Source organism: Mytilus edulis, chromosome 6 (assembly GCF_963676685.1).
Source record: "Mytilus edulis chromosome 6, xbMytEdul2.2, whole genome shotgun sequence".
Lineage (NCBI taxonomy): Eukaryota > Metazoa > Mollusca > Bivalvia > Mytilida > Mytilidae > Mytilus > Mytilus edulis.
In genome coordinates this window covers 29,214,812-29,233,119 of record NC_092349.1, presented here as the reverse complement: position 1 = coordinate 29,233,119, position 18,308 = coordinate 29,214,812, and the positions used below count along the sequence as shown (strand labels likewise).

The window sequence follows — 18,308 nt, the reverse complement described above, 5'->3', positions numbered from 1 at the left end:
AATCACTTTTTTTATGTGAATTATAAATTTCCTCCTTTAAAAATCCAGTGGTAGGGTTATTTTCCTACAAATCTTCCTTTTTTCTTGAAGAATAAAAGAATGATTTCAATCAGTAGTTGAGTACACTAGCAAATTAAGCTAAAAATGTTTTATTAAAAATCTTAATATTCATATTTTTTATTTACTCATTATTTAAACCCCTCTCAAATTTATTTGAACAATACATTGTAAAATTGATGTAAATATGTTTACTTGAACTATTACTGCTTAAATTCCAAATAATGAATGAAACTCACAAGACTCCATTGATTAAGGCATCATGCCATGCACAGAACAGATTAGCTGACTTAGAAAATCTAAGTATGGGCCTTGAAAAGTGTCAGAAATCATTGAATGATTACTTAGACTCTAAACGTAATGCTTTCCCTAGATTCTTCTTTATCTCCGACGATGAACTTCTCAGTATCTTAGGAAGAAGTGATCCATCCTGTGTACAGGAACATATGATTAAGGTAAGACGTATGATAGATTTGCAAGCTGAGTTTTTGTGAAATATGAAAAATACCCTAAAAAAATGGTCCCAGTGAAGGGAGTAGAAGCAAAAAAGCCTATGAGGACAATTTTTATGCCCCACCTACCATAGTAGAGGGCATTATGTTTTCTGGTCTGTGCGTCCGTTCGTCTGTCCGTTCGTCCCATTTCAGGTTAAATTTTATTGATGAAGTCGAAGTGAAACTTAGTACACATGTTCCCTATGATATGATCTTTATAATTTTAATGCCAAATTAGAGTTTTTACCCCAATTTCATGGTCCACTGAACATAGAAAAAGATAGTGCGAGTTGGGCATCCGTGTAATTGTGACACATTCTTGTTTAAAACTTGTATGAATTTGCCTTAAAATATAAAATATTTTTTATGCAAATTTTAAACTGTTAGGTGAACTTTCTGTGATATTTTAAGAGCAAATGAAGGTACAAATTTAAAAAAATGCACATTTTTTTAACTCGTTCAAGAACAACAGAAATATTGATGTATACAAGTTAAAGTATTCTTAAACTCCTACGGTTATTACATTTTTGATTCTCTTTTAACATGTTTAAAGTTAATACTTGTGAAGTAAAATAAAAATCATTCACTATATATATATGTGTTCTATTCCATGTTTGAAAATGATGCACTTTGTATTCTGTCACTGGCTGTGCCAAAGCCTTATGGGAAGCCAAGGGTTTTAAACACTTTGTAGTAGTAATTTATTTTGTTTCAACAATCCTGTGAGACCCTTAGTTGTAGTGAAGAGGGTTTAACCCTATTGTAAAACTATGTATTCCACTTCTATTTATAGATGTACGACAACATTGCCAAGCTGCAGTTCCAACAGGGTCCTAACGGTGAAACCGTGGTAACAGCTATGATCTCTGCTGAAGGTGAAGTGATGGAGTTTAGAAAACATGTTCCTGCTGAAGGTCGTGTAGAGGACTGGATGACTGCTGTACTAGAGGAGATGAGGAGTACAAACAGATTAATTACCAAAGAGGCCATCTTCTTCTATGGTGCTGATGGTAAAAATAGGTATGTGTCTCAAATGGTTAAATTAAGATAACTGATAAGAAATGTCCTTGCAAACTTCTTATTTATACTGATATTTATGAGATCTTTTGTACTATGTATTTTGTAAGAGTGGTTTTTTTTAAGAATTTTATCTCATTTTGAGAATTTTATCTACTTATAGGTAAATTTTGTGAGAATATTTTATATAAAGTAAATTTTGCAAGAACTTTCTCTCGTTGTGAGTGTATTTGTTAGATTTTTTTCTCCTTTGTGATAGATTTTGTAAGATTTTTTCATTTCTTGCTGTATTCCAATATCCGTATAAACAAACCAGACGATCAAAGTGCTTCTGAAATATGTGTACTGGTTATGGGACATTTTACAACTTACAATGTCCATCATATTTTTTATATATATATACATGCTTAATTATAACATATTCATGTGATGGAATTCATTTTAATGGATATGTCTTTGTAATTACAGAGTACAATGGATGTTGGGATACCAGGGTATGATATGTCTAGCAGGGAACAAAGTTTGGTGGACGTGGGAGGTTGAAGACGTATTTAGGAAAGTTAAAAAAGCAGAAAAAACAGCAATGAAAGAATACGCCAAAAGACTTCACGGACAGATTGGTGATTAAGTAGTACAAGTCAGATATCCGTTGTCTAAGAATGACAGGGCAAAGATCAACAGTGTTCTAATTATAGATGTACATGCAAGAGATATTGTTGGTAATTTTGTCAGAGACAGGTATGTGACAGATAATACTTCCACTTTTTTACAATTTTAAAATATTTTTTAAGGCCAGTGGTTCCTGTGAAATGGTTTCAAAGCCCATGTTATATTTATAAAATTATTTTGTAACCAGTTATTCAAATTTGAAGAAAATTGTATACTGTCAGTCTTGGTCATCAGTGAAATGCACATAAGTGAAAAATTTGTACAAACAAAAATACAATTTTAGATTCACTAGTACTTTTGATTCATTATAATTTGTTGGATACACATTTTCATGGGGTTTGTGGGTATTCAAATTTTCAACGAATAACAAAGTTTCTAAAGGCAATATATTCCGAGATTAGCAAAAACTTGTAATCAAATATCCATGACATAAAAGTTCGTCCTCAGTCCACGAAAAATTGGTACCATGGAAAATAAATGAACTGAATAGTTTATTTTAATTGATAGTGTTTTGTGTTTATAAGTATTTAGTTCAGATTAAAATGTATTTTACGTTTTATTTCAGTATTCTAGATGCCCGTGAGTTTGAATGGGAGAGTCAGCTAAGAATTATTGAGAAAAAGAGCCAGATGAATTTTGGTTAGACAATGCACAGGAGAGTTTGGTTACGGTTATGAATACATGGGTTTAAATGGTCGTCTGGTCATCACACCGCTGACCGACATAATTTACCTAATACTCACACAGGTAATTTACCTTTCATGAAAATATACGGTAAATTCAAAAACTATTGCCTGATTTTATGAATTCTTGCGATTCTGTCATTTTGGACTAAATTTAAGAAATAATTCTATAATGCTAACGCTAACGCTCGGTATTCATATATTGACAAATATAATGCCTACCTATGTTAAAATGAGCGTAGAGCATGGCAAATATTTCGATTCTAATAGGAATATTATAACTTTTGTACTTCGAAGCGGACATATATTTTCGCTCGAAATGTCGCAAATTTAATTTGATTTGATGAACCAGAAAAATTATACAAAATTAATAGTTTTAACTATAAAAAAAGAAAAGAAACATTTATACTTACTTTTAGAATATGTTATTTAATTTCCTAGTAAGCAACACCAATAAAAGTGTTCATTTTGATCTCCGTTGTTGTTCAAAATCCATCTGACGTTGCAATTTCAATTGGGATGTCAATCATGTGCAGCCCATGTTTTATTGGAATTAGAAAACGGCTTTGTATTCAAAGCTAAAGAAGAAGGTCATATTAGAATGGCAATCATAAAACATTTTCTCATTTTTTTCGAGCCTTCGACTTTTGTCGAAAAAGCAAGACTAAGCAATCCTACATTCTGGCGGCGGCGGCGTCCACAAATATTCACTCTGTGGTTAAAGTTTTTGAAATTTTAATAACTTTTTTATCATTTATTTGTTTTTCAATAGTCAGGATTTTACATACCCCATTACACTACCACCTGACAATGGTATCAAGGGGTAAATACAGAAGAAAAAAATTACAATATACAAAATGAATCTCTGACTAATTCATTTTTAAAAATAAGAATATTTTAGGTTACATATAAACATGATACATTGTATTTGATTTATCTCTCCTCTCTCTCTCTCTCTCTCTCTCTCTCTCTCTCTCTCTCTCTCTCTGACTTACTCACATACAACACTTATACTTTCACTCATCTGTCTTGCTACATTATGTACCATGACTTACTTTTAATACAATTGTTTTTAAAGAAATAAATTTGCTCATAATTTATAAATTATTTCTTTTCTCTGAACTAAACATAGATAATATGAAAACAATACTTAGTTAAATATTACATGTAATGGAGACCAAAATTTTTCAGAAACTTGGACTTTATCATTTTTCTTTATAATATGATTTTCAAGAAATTGGTAGTTCTTTATTTTATTCTATAACTCAATCATATTTGGTTTTGTTTCATTTAATTTACATTTGTATATATAATTCTTTGTAATTATGATTAACAGATTCAATAATAAACTTTCATGTTTGCAACGAAGAAAGACATTCTCTTTTTTTAGATCAAAATTTACAAAAAAAGTTTCACAATATTGGAAAAAGACTGCCACAATTGAAAAGTTATTGGGCATTCAATAACAGGTGTTCAATGGTTTCTTCTCCAAGTTTACAAAAAGTACATAACTTGGTATCTTTTAATTTGATTTTGTACAACAAGATATTAGTTGCTATAATTCTATGCAAACATTTATATTGAAAGGTTCTTAAATAAGGATCTCTACAAGACTTTTTTGTTATAATGAAATACTCTGACCTTTCTGTAGTATCAATAACTAACAGTTCTTTCCATTTCAAAAATTTGATTGTTGGTAGTTGAATAACTTCGTCTACTTAGTTTTTATATACAATGTGGCTTTCACATTACACCTGATTTTTTTTTAGAAAGTATCACCAGTGTTAGACTTATCTAAATCTTGATTTAGATAGTTCTCCTTGAGGCATTTTTTCATAGTGTTAAGGATTTTTGATATCAAACAATAATATTTAATAAAATTGTTGGTTTGTACTTTTTCTTGAAATTGCTCAAATTTATAAAAAATCACATCTTCACGATTAATAAGGTCACTTACTGACTGCACACACCCCTTTTCCCATTTAATGTAATATGGGAAATCATTCAAAGAAGAAAAGTTCAAAATATCTAAGGATAAAAATGGGTTTTGCAGTAGAAAAGCATAGTAAAACATCCTTCCAGAAAGAATTGTTACATCTTTTAGAAATCTCAATCAGCTTTTCTTTCTGAAAATTTAAAACCCTTTCACCCCCATACTGCATAAGGTCTACCAGTAATAGCTGCTGCCAGCCACCGCTAGGGTTTGCCAGCAGTCTTTTTATCCAACTAATTTTCAAATAGATATTAAATGAATAAAGATGTACCATATTAAGTCCACCTTGTGAAATGTCACCAATAAGTGTTTTTCGCTTAATTTCTGTCTGGTCTTCCATTCCATATGAAATCATAAAATAATGAAGTGAGCTTTGTTAACCTGGAGTGTGATAGGTTTGGTAATGCAGTCAATAAATGGGTCAACTTTGAAAGAGCAAGTGATTTAATTAATGTAATTTGTCCTAATAATGTGAGTTTTTGATGTTGCCAGCTCCGCAGAATTGCAGGGACCCCTTTAATTTTCTTAGCAAAATTAATTTCTGTGATACAACTTAAATCTAAAGAAAAGTCAATCCCCAAAAGTTTAAAATTTGAATGTGACTCATGAAGTTTTAAGTCGGGACATAACATAAGATCAGAATATTTTTTTACTTCCAACCCATAGTGCTTTTGTCTTTGAAGCATTTATTTTCAAACCTGAAAATTTATAAAAAGATTCAAAACATGAAATTGTTTCCCTCAACGGTATTTTCCTTCCATCTAACATAAGGAATGTGTCATCTGCGTACAACCTTAACAGGGATTCATTATCATTAATAGTAATTCCCCTTATGTCAGGATTACCTTTTAATTTCAAAGATAATAATTCAATTATAAATAAATAGAGAGAAAGAGGATCTCCTTGTCTGCAACCTCTTTTTAAATGAAAAACTTAGACATGTGTCCATTATTTATAACACAACTAGATGCCCCTGAGTATAAAGTTTCAACCCATCTACATACAGAAGGCCCAAAATTAAAGCTTTTCAAAGAATTTTTTAAAAATAACCATTCCAAGGAATCAAATGCCTTTTCAAAATCAACAAGTAATACAAGACCTGTCTTAATATTTTCCTCAAGATAGTGCATCAAATCATGTAAAAGGCGTGTGTTCTCACCCATAAATCTGTCTTTAATGAAACCTTTTTGTGTGTCACTTATGATAAATGGTACAACGGGTTTAAGTCTATTAGCTATAACAGCAGAACCTATTTTCATATCAGTATTCAAAAGACTAATAGGACGCCAGTTACTAATATACTGTCTGTCTTTTCCCTCTTTAGGATTGCAAGTTATTATACTTTGATACTGAAAATCAGAAAATTTACCTCCCGCATATCCAAAGTGAAGAGATCGAAAGACAAACTGGCCAATATCTTTCCAAAAAATTGATAAAAATCTACTGAATACCGATCAGAACCAGGACTTTTATCATTTGTCATAAACTTTAAAAAATTAGCACATTCTTTAAAAGTCAAATTTCCTTCACAAAGACCACTTTGTTCTTCTGTAAGCTTAATGTTATGTTTAAAAAATGATGTATCATTGCAATCTAATTTTTTGCTTGAGTACACATTTTTATAAACATTCTGTTGTTCCATCACAATTTTTGATTGCTTTGAAATATGCTGACCTTTATCATCAATAAGTTCTGTTATGGTATTCTTAATAAAAAAAATATCTTTTCTAATTTACAAAAATAATTTGTACACTTTTCACCATTCTCATGCCAGTTAGCTCGGGATCGAAGCAGCAAGCCTTCAACTTTCTTTTGTCTACAATTTTCTAGTTCCATTTTTTTTTTCAAATAAAGATTTTTGAACCTCATCATTTGGAGAATGATTCATAATACTTTATTGCTATTCATGCATTGCCACCATGTCATTAAATACTCAGTCAAAGTGTCTCAATCGGAAATAACAGTTAAGAAATCAGAAGACTTTTCTGGAACCTTAAGACTATACATCGTATGAGTCAATTATATTCGTGTTGATGATCATGCACTTATGTAGGTTCGACATCAGTAGTTATTCCTCAAACTACAGTGCCAGGTTTTGTGTTACAAGCATATCATGTACATGGCGTCCTTATGACCTAAGTATGTACACAGCGTAGTGCCGTTCACAAATACATAGATAAATAATGGTTGAGATATTCCTAACACGTCACATGATACAAACATGTATGTATAAAAAAGGAAAGAGATGGCATTGAATTTCAATTGTAATTGATCTAGGAAGAAATACAACAAGGTGCTTTAAATCTGGCTGAGTTCGTACATGCATTGAACAATTATAAAGTTTGAATAAACAATGCATATATATACGTCCACCAACACATAAATCAACCCAGTAGTTGTACACATGATCATTAGATATAATAGTGCATTGACTGAAGTCAGATTTATTTTAATCTCAAGAACGAACACTCATCTATATAATATATCATTTGAAACAGGTAACCTTGTACTATAACAATAAACCTATCATGTTTATGACAGTCACTGTATAAGAGAGTAGAAAGGGACATCCGCAGCAGTGAAAAAGGTCAATAGGCAACAAGGAACACTAAATTGCTAGTAAAAAATGTCCATTGTGAAACAAAACATTCAACTGAAGAAACGATAAAACTATTGCTGTTCATATTACATAAGTTTTAGTTCTCTGTGATATATAACGCAGTATAATTAGAATTTATTTTGATTTTAAAGCAAGCATATCATCAAGGTAACGTCAAGTACTATACAATATGTTTCCATTAAATTGAATTCATATACTATTAGATGTGTATTGAATCTGATCTTAAATTTGATTCATACAAAAGAACAATATGAAATAAGGAAATACGGAATGATAACCAACGAGAACACAGTTATCAATAACTTGAAAAGGACGTTGACTTAAGCAACTATGGGTCATCATACAGCGGTCAACAATGAGCAAACCATGTGTTAATTGAGGTTCGTATTGCTCAGTCGTTAGTTTTCTATGTTGTGATATGAGTACTGTTGTTTATTTATTTGCCTTTTTTGTTTCTATTTATCCATGGATTTGTCAGGTTTTTTTCGAAGTTTGAGTTGAAATACCCTTTGTTAGCTTTCGCCTCTCTTTTGTTCACAAATAAATGGTTGTAAATCGTACATCCACAGTAGTAATTGCAATTTCTAATGCTTAATAACAGATTTTTAGAGTCACTTTGATGTGGTTTTGTTTATTTTTGCAGAATTTGATCACCATTCTGCAGCACAAGGCCAGTGTTTAGTGGTGTTTGTGTCGCTCAGTCTTTAGTTTTTTTTTGTTGTCTGCTTGTCTGACAAGTGTTTAAATTTTGTCTTTTTAAGCAATGGCATTGTCAGTTTTTTTTACATTTATGATTTTGATTGCCCTAACTCTGTTTTGCCTTTCTCTATTAAATGCCATGCCTATTTAATTCTTTAAGAAATAAATCATAAAGACTGGATGCAATATTATCATATAGAAACATTTTATTTCAACTTTTCCATTTTTTTTTCTTATTTACGCAAGAAAACTTATCTTTTCCATTTATTCATATGTCAAGTAGTACTGACTACTATTTTAAGCGTATTTGGAATATTTTCTGTTTTCCTTATTTCTGAGTCTGTTGATAAAAATCTTATGTTTGTCGGTTTAAATTATTTATTTCTGATTGTGAAATTTTGTGAGTTTCCTTATACAAATATTAGTGATGTTTCAAATAGATTACATTTGACAAATATTCTGGTTTCCTGTTTTTGGAGATTTTTGATAAACATCTTGTTTTAACCTTTAAATACTGATTTGTGGTTATGATATTTTATCAATTTCCTTATACAATCATATTTGTAATGTTTCACATCGTATTAACAATTTTCTAAATTAATGATATAAATACATTTTTTTTTAAACACAGTGATTTGAATCCTAGCATATTAAATTCCACCATAATGGTCTTGTGTGTCCCCTTTCTATCATAAATGCCACCCTAATGGTCTTGTGTATCTCCTTTCTATCATAAATTCCACCATAATGGTCTTGTGTATACCCTTTCTATCATAAATTCCACCATAATGGTCTTGTGTATACCTTTTCTATCAGAAATTCCACAATAATGGTCTTGTGTATACCCTTCCTATCATAAATTCCACCGTAATGGTCTTGTGTATACCCTTTTTTTTGTGTAACACTTCGGTGTTGACATGAATATCAATAATGAGGTCATTTTTGTAAATTTCCTGTTTACAAAATTTTGAATTTTCCAAAAAACTAAGGATTTTCTTATCCCAGGCATAGATTACCTTGGCCGTATTTGGCATAACTTTTTAGAATTGTGGATCCTCAATGCTCTTCAACTTTGTACTTGTTTGGCTTTATAAATATTTTGATATGAGCGTCACTGATGAGTCTTATTTAGACGAAACGCGCGTCTGGCGTACTTAATTATAATCCTGGTACCTTTGATTACTGTTATCATAAATTCCATTTAATAATTTAATAAAATGGTCTTGTGTTCACCCTTTCTATCATAAATTCCACCATAATGGTCTTGTGTATACCCTTTCTATCATAAATTCCACCATGATGGTCTTGTGTATACCCTTTCTATCATAAATTCCACCAGAAGGGTCTTGTGTATACCCTTTCTATCATAAATTCCACCATAATGGTCTTGTGTATATACCCTTTCTATTATCAATATGATCCCATCGTTCTTGTCTGTATCTTCCTCCTAATAAACACAAAACATTAAAGTACTTACTGCTGTATCTTCCTCTTAATAAACACAAAACATTAAAGTACTTACTGCTGTATCTTCCTCCTAACAAACACAAAACATTAAAGTACTTACTGCTGTATCTTCCTCCTAATAAACACAAAACATTAAAGTACTTACTGCTGTATCTTCCTCCTAATAAACTCAAAACATTAAAGTACTTACTGCTGTATCTTCCTCCTAATAAACACAAAACATTAAAGTACTTACTGCTGTATCTTCCTCCTAATAAACACAAAACATTAAAGTACTTACTACTGCTGTAATTCTAATGGAGTTTAAGTCTTTTTTTTTTTACACAGATTGACTTTGCTAAAAATAAGATGAAGTCGAAATAGGATTTATTTTGAAATGATGAAACACTACACGAAAAGGCAGATTTACAACAATTTGGACAGTCATGTAAATGTTTGACAAATGTAACTACTTTTCTGCAAGATATATTTGCGGACCTGCTAATGTATATATAAATGAATTATTCCTTTGACATTATTTAGGAGGTCGTCAAAGATATGCTAAAGATAATTATTTTATTTCCATAGCTTTAGTCATTCTCCAAAGATATGTAAAGAAATGCCATAGATTTGTATGCACTTTCCAATATAGGAGATATATGCAAAGTTTAAAATTTGCATAACTGATTTACAGAGGTGTGGGCAGTTTTGAGAGACCGCGGTTTATAAAACATTTACGACCAATGTAAATGCTGACAAATGTTTGTGCTATATTTGCAAACGTTTGTCAATATCGTTCATGTATGTAAAGAAATGTATTTTATTTACTAATACTTTCCAGTATTATAGTTATTTTGATAAATATTGATATTTGCAACATATCTTTACAGACGTACGCAAAGTTTTGAGAGACCGCGGTTTATAAAACATTTACAACCAATGTAAATGCTGTCAAATGTTTGTGTAATATTTGCAAACGTTTGTCGATATCGTTCATGTATGTAAAGAAATGTATTTTATTTACTAATACTTTCCAGTATTATAGTTATTTTGATAAATATTGATATTTGCAACATATCTTTACAGACGTATGCAAAGTTTTGAGAGACCGCGGTTTATAAAACATTTACAACCAATGTAAATGCTGTTAAATGTTTGTGTAATATTTGCAAACGTTTGTCGATATCGTTCACGTATGTAAAGAAATGTATTTTATTTACTCATACTTTCCAGTATTATAGTTCTTTTGATAAATATTGATATTTGCAACATATCTTTACAGAGGTATGCAAAGTTTTGAGAGACCGCGGTTTATAAAACATTTACAACCAATGTAAATGCTGTTAAATGTTTGTGTAATATTTGCAAACGTTTGTCGATATCGTTCACGTATGTAAAGAAATGTATTTTATTTACTCATACTTTCCAGTATTATAGTTCTTTTGATAAATATTGATATTTGCAACATATCTTTACAGAGGTATGCAAAGTTTTGAGAGACCGCGGTTTATAAAACATTTACAACCAATGTAAATGCTGTTAAATGTTTGTGTAATATTTGCAAACGTTTGTCGATATCGTTCACGTATGTAAAGAAATGTATTTTATTTACTAATACTTTCCAGTATAAAAGTTATTTTGTTAAATATTGATATTTGCATCATATCTTGAGAGACCGTGGTTTATAAAACATTTACAACCAATGTAAATGCTGTCAAATGTTTGTGTAATATTTGCAAACGTTTGTCGATATCGTTCACGTATGAAAAGAAATGTATTTTATTTACTAATACTTTCCAGTATTGTAGTTATTTTGATAAATACTGATATTTGCAACACATCTTTACAGACGTATGCAAAGTTTTGAGAGACCACGGTTTATAAAACATTTACAACCAATGTAAATGCTGTCAAATGTTTGTGTAATAATTGCAAACGTTTGTTTATATCGTTCATATATGTAAAGAAAAGTATTTTATCAACTCCCAAAAAATTAGAAAGTGTCTTATATATTATAAGAAATTTTACGTATTGATGGTTTCAGAGACCGTGAATATATTTGAATTGATTAAGTAGATATTGTTCTTCTCGAATCCAAACCAGAACTTTTTGAAGTTATGATATTAAAAATGGCAGGTTGCTTTTTAAATGTCGGACCGATGATATTTTTTTCTATTTGAATGGTTAAAAAAATCTTCAAAGCTTTTATCCAGAACCAAGGAAACTATTTAAAACTTGAGTGAGGATTTTTTAAGATCTTGCAGGTATAAAAAAACACAAATGCTGTAAAATGTATTTATCTTTCCTTACAGCAGGGTTTACAATTCGATATGCTTGTTTGTATCAGAACGGAAACTTTAACTTATACGACGAATTGTAATAGTAAATTGATACTTTTTTTATAGCTTAAAGACACATAATGAATGGGTTGATGAATAGATTTGTGTAAACGTCCAGCTGCAAATGCTACACGAATCTCAGGTGTAGGGAGAAATGCACTCATATAATAACACTGTACTAAATTGTAAGCAGCATTACTTTATTACTTTTTGTACTTCAAATATGAAAAAAAAAAGACGACGTAATTCAATGACATTATAATTATTAGAATAAACTCTAAACCAGAATAGATAATGATCAAATCGATAAAAGCGGTACGTTTTCTCAACCCAAGGTAAAGTACCAATATTGGTGTGGAAAAAGTTAGTTTAGTTTCTGCTTATTTGTGATCTTTTCTCATTTTAATCAAGAGAATAATTGAATTTTTTTTTCTTCAATATAACTTAAGCCAAGGCGTGTGTTTTCAATGTTTTGCATGATCGTATAATTTGAAAATACACGAGTATGCACATACATGTACATGTATTTTATCAGAATGATTATGATAGCAATTGAAAATGCATAATAATACAATAAAGAAAGAAAGAGCATTAATCAAGTATCCCTCAATAGGTGGTAAATATGTCACTTGTATGTAAATGAATGGATTTTCCCGACTGTGAAATGGTTCATCTTTTAGCACTACAGGGTTCCTTAAAAGGAAAACCGTATGTGTTAATTACCAAAATTGATCTAATAACGCTAATTGGGTATAATAAAATCCAGACGTTCTGAAGAGATTAATTATATAAACATGTACAAATCATGCCAATTATACGCAAGCCAAGAATATGGCAGATAAAGACATCGGGATTATTTTTATAATTAAACATGCAGTTTGTATTCATGAAAATGTGTTAATACTTTGAAAAAGGCAAATAATTTAAAAGTTTACATGCTAAAAAATTAAAGAAGAAATTAGAACAGTAGCATAATTTGTATCTGAATTCTGTTGAGGATAAACACCATTTCATATTTAAAAGTAGAATGTACACGTTTACAAGCTTATTATATAGAAATATGTTGAAATTATATACAGAAAAAGTATTTTAAAACAATTATCTTTTGTATATAGAAACAAGCATTCCCGTTTCTCCGCTTCTCATATATAGCAGATTTAATAAATTCGATGCAAAGCAAATAATTTAACCTTTAAATTGAATATAATCTCTGTATTTCGTGTTTCAACAAGAATAAACATGACCAACATTAATGGAAAAAAATACATCAATTTCCATAAACTTCCTTCTATTATATTAATCTGATTATACAGTTATATATGAAAATATTTATTCAATTCAGAATAGATATAGAAAATCTTTGTCCTTTTTGTTTTCCAATCTTGACTTTATCCTATTTAAAGATATAATGATCTCAAGAAATATTCCCATGCAGTACATGTATTTGTTCCAATCGAAGGCTCCAAATTTTTAAAACATTTTCTTATCAAGATTGACATTTAACTATTTCAAACTTATATAATGTTGTTGCTGAATGATGTAAATGTTAATCGCCAATATCGAAATCTACCTCCATTTTGTCATAAGTAACAACATATTAAAATTTGAAAACCTTTGGATGAAAGGTTCGTAGATTATCGAACGGAAACGATTGGATCAGCCCGCCCGCTCGTCAGCAGTACAACAATAAATCAATAACGGGACTGGAAATCCGGTAAAAAAATAGCAAGTCATACATAAATGTAAAATACATCCGGTTTACTGTCATCCTCAAGTATATGTCGTATACTTGTTTTAAAACTGGTGTTTGTCTTTGAGTCTCTTTTTGTTTTTACACAATGTTATCAGAAGTGTGTCGGCACTGATCAGTGGCGGATCCAAGGAGAGGGGGGGGGGGGGGGGGGGTTTCCGGGGGTTGGAACCCACCTTTTTTTTGCCGATCAATGCATTTGCATGGGAGCATATAGTTGGACCCCCCTTTCACTCTGGGTTGGGACCCCCCTTTTTTAAATGGCTGGATCCGACTAACTACGCACACAACCCACACGTTTACATCATACAGAGTATCCTGTATTTTGTATTGTATCAGGATGTTGATTTTCTTTTTAATTATCACAACTAACAGAATGTTTAACCTTTCTTGACTGCTGCACAAAATGTGTTTGTCAGACACAACAATTCAAATTGCACTGTATCGTCCTGTAAATGCATGAAATATTTGCAACCGGACTTTGAGCAACCATCTATCAATCAATTCAAATTGTACCTCAATATCAATGTTTACCAAATTACGTTATTCCGTAACGTCACACGTTTTCTGCCAAATTCTAAGCGTATTGGTCAACTTTGAAGCAATGTATATATATAAAAAAAAAACAAGGACGATGACATATGTGTTTCTATATATATATATATGAATAAGTGGATGTGGTTTGATCGCCAACTCTCCACAAGAGACCAAATGACAATGAAATTTACATCAATAGGTCACTGAACTGCCTTCATCAATGAGCAAAGCCCGTATCGCATAAAGTCAGCTATAAAAGACCCCGAAATGACATAATATTTATGTAAAACAATTCAAACGAGAAAACTTACGAACTAATTTATGTCCAAAATAATGAACGAAAAACAAATATGTTACATAACAACAAACTGAATTTCAGGCTACTTGACTCGGGACAGAAACATACACAATGTGGCGAGGTTAAAACTCAATCCTCCCCTAACCTTGGGCATAAACTGGATCCCTGTTGTGTTCACTTATCTCATCAGATGAATACAAATTGAATACATCTCAGAAAAACAGAGTGGACATGGAAGGTTACTTATACATCCGAACAACCAAAAGACTTTAAGTACAGATCTTAGACTATTCGCAGTTACTGACAATTAGTTGAAAGCTAATAACAACTAATACAAAAAGCATGCATCTTAGATGCATGGATTCAGTATACAATCCTGGATATTACGTTAGTTTTTAGTTTTTCTCCGTATAAAAGAACAAAGCCATCTATTGAAAAATATAAAAAAAAACTCTTGGTATGGATCAATTAATATTTTAAGGGAAAAAATGTCAGGCATAGAAAAGCATCTTCCGGAAAAATATTCAACATTTAAACTACACTGTGGTCAGATTGTTAAGGGATACTATACTGCATTGTGGAAAATACAGCTAGATATACATAAAGATGGTAAACTACGAACTTATGTAAGATTCAAGTGCAACGTCGGTTTTGAAAATTATTTGTCAATAATGCGACATTTTGAGCAAAGGAAATGTATCACTAGATTAAGAATATCTGCTCACAAATTGCAAATTGAATCTGGTATATACCAGGGTACTCTTCGACAAAACCGAATTTGTCTCAGGTGCACCTCAGGTGAGGTTGAGGGTGAAGTTCATTTTTTATTTAAATGTCACACGCATTTGTTAAAAAGAGAGGAATTGATGCAAAATATATAAAAATCATGTCCAAACTTTCAAAATTATAATATTAATAACAAATTTATTTGGATAATGAATAATGAGGATCCCAATGTACTATTTGCATTTTATAAATATATAGAAGATACTAAGAATTGAAGGACAACATAATCAACAATAACTAATTTCAATATAACTCTTTAATATGAATTTGGATACCCTGTTAAGCCTGCACAGATCATAAGAAGAATTTCAAATTCTCTGGCACCGTTCCTTGATGATCCTTGCTGGCTGGACCCAGAATCTATAATCCTAAATATATGTTTTTAAAATATTTTTTAAATAATTTAGGAGTTTGACTCATCTGCATTAAGTACAAGCAGGGACTTCCCTTTAAGCACCGACTCTTGGTGCTTTCTGCAGATAAGTCATACTAAATATCCTTTATTATATAATACTTGTTATTTGCAGTATACCTCAGGGTAAAATGTGCGAGTGCTTTAATTGTTTTTTTTGTTTGTTTTTTTTTTATATTTTCTCCCCACAAACTACTAATGCCTCTGGTTAGTCTTTTCAAAGTGAAAATACACTTACCGGGTGCACTTGAGTCACTGATTTCAACAAAGTATTCATTGAATAATAATACATAACACTTGTTATATATCTTGCATTGTCTGTGTATTGCATATGTTATTGTTTATAATAATATTGTCTGTATGCTATATGCCCTCCTGGGGCTCTTATTTGGTTAATAAAAATATTCTATTCTATTCTATCCTATTCTATTCTATATTATAAGTATATAATTGACCAATGTGGAGCTTATTTTCGCAATTCCATAGATTGCTTTATATACATATAGTCTACAACACTAGACAAAATATCTGTTTCATTCCGATGTAACTCGATTCAAAGTAAAAGTGTGTGTAAAAAAAAAATAGAAATCGGGAGATATGCCATTCAGTATCGTGTTATCTTGATATTAGTACACAGCGGTGGAATACAAAGAAAAAATGACCACTTCCTGCAGGGGAACACGAAACTGCATTGAAAATGAAAAAAAATAAATAGAAAAGAAAAAGATAGGCTAACAATTTAAGAATAAAGAATAGTGGGTTTCTAGAATATAAAGAATAGAGAATAACGTGCAAAATTTGTATAGAATAAAGAAAACATGCATGGCGTAAATAATATTAAGAATTAAAGAACACCCACCTCCCTCCTTTTCTAGACCCTCTTTTATCATATGACTCTTAAAAGAAAGAAGCGCCGTAATTCATAGGAACAAATAGATTTGGAATATATTTTCTCTCATTAATTTAAATTACATGACAAAAAAGACACGATTTACAATAAAAGTTACGTTCATATTAAGTTTGATTATCATTATTTACAATAAACAAGATTTATATTTGGATAGTTCATTTTATGACTTTCATTTAACAACAATTAAGTTCTAGGTTTAGATTATTTTTTACTTTTTCGTTCATGGTATTCATCTGCTGGCGTTGTTGCATGTCTCCTCTCTACTCTGACGTCTTGGGTAACATTTTTCGTTGCTGTACTTTTGTCTTTGTGTTGTTAACATTCAAACTTATTTTTTTGTGTAAATGGTTAATGAAACTTGGTTGATAAAAACGAAGCATTCAGTCTGTCATAAATTAGTTTTGGCACAATCTTAGTGCTAAAGATTATTCTTATCTGCTAAGAGTGTATCTAGTAGCAATCTTTGAAGGATTGACAGCCCTTAAACTCATGTTGCGCTTGCAACCCTTAGAGTACTCTTTATCCTTCTTAGAACGCTTGGTTAATTTTTATTTGATCTACCTGAATCGTTTATGATTTCTCATAGCATATGATGTGTGTCAACATTTTTTTTTTACTGAAAAATTGTAATAGTGGTCAGGGGCATCCCAATATTTATCTTAGTTGATGAAAATAGCAACTGAATTTTTTTTTCGAGCGCACAACTGTTGTCCTAACAAACTAGACCATAGGTTCACCAAACTTAACAAGTTTTACAGCCCCCCCCTTCAAAGATTGATTGATTGTTGGTTGCTTAACGTCCAGTGGCAAATATTTCATGCATATTCAGGATGAGAACAAGTTCACAATAAATACAATAGGTAGGTTGATATAATAGAGGCCATCTGGGATGATGGTCGGGGAAATTTGGACTGCCACTAGAAAAAGCGGGTATATTGGATAGGGACAGAAATTTTGCCTTGCAACAGGCCACCTACGGACCCCTCAAAGAGTTGTTGCAAGGGTTCTTAACGTGCAAAGAGCGTGGCACTCTCTTTACACGAGGCATCGGATTTAACGTCCCCCTTCTGACCGGACGTGACTGCGAACTTGATACATCCCGCACAGCCAAACGGACGCCCCACTTCGGCAAGCGTTTTACTGTCGGTCGGGAGAAGACCAAGTGACCATATTTCTATTCCCCAGTCACCCTTGGGGTCCCCCTTCAACTGTTGTCCTAACAAACTAGACCATAGGTTCACCAAACTTAACAAGTTTTACAGCCCCCCCCCCCCCCCTTCAAAGAAAAAACAAAAAACACACACAAAAAATACAATAAAAAAAACACTATTGCTAGTACAAATGTATCTGGACAATGAAATGCGACCCCCAATGCTAGTTAACACGGGTGCAGTACTAGTCCCTAACTTATGTGCATTGATTATAAGTATACATACAATCGTGAAATAAGTGTGCGTCTCTTGCCAAAAGCAGTTCACTTTAACATTTCATACACACTATATTTTGGTAGCATTCCTTACAATGACGTTTAATTTATGAACACTTTGAATAGTTATTTGAATATATATAGGCATTTGCATCGATAGATTCTGCCAGAT

The 18,308-nt window shown here is 31.4% G+C and overlaps 1 protein-coding gene across 1 annotated transcript; it reads left to right on the top strand.

Moving 5' to 3' along the window:
* Positions 1–284: 284 nt before the first annotated feature.
* Positions 285–2,860, top strand: LOC139526051 (dynein axonemal heavy chain 10-like). The gene is made up of 4 exons (XM_071321214.1): positions 285–512; positions 1,345–1,571; positions 2,037–2,306; positions 2,803–2,860. Exons 1-3 carry the CDS (start codon positions 363–365, stop codon positions 2,194–2,196), a joined length of 537 nt encoding a protein of 178 aa, XP_071177315.1. The 5' UTR covers positions 285–362; the 3' UTR covers positions 2,197–2,306; positions 2,803–2,860.
* Positions 2,861–18,308: the final 15,448 nt, after the last annotated feature.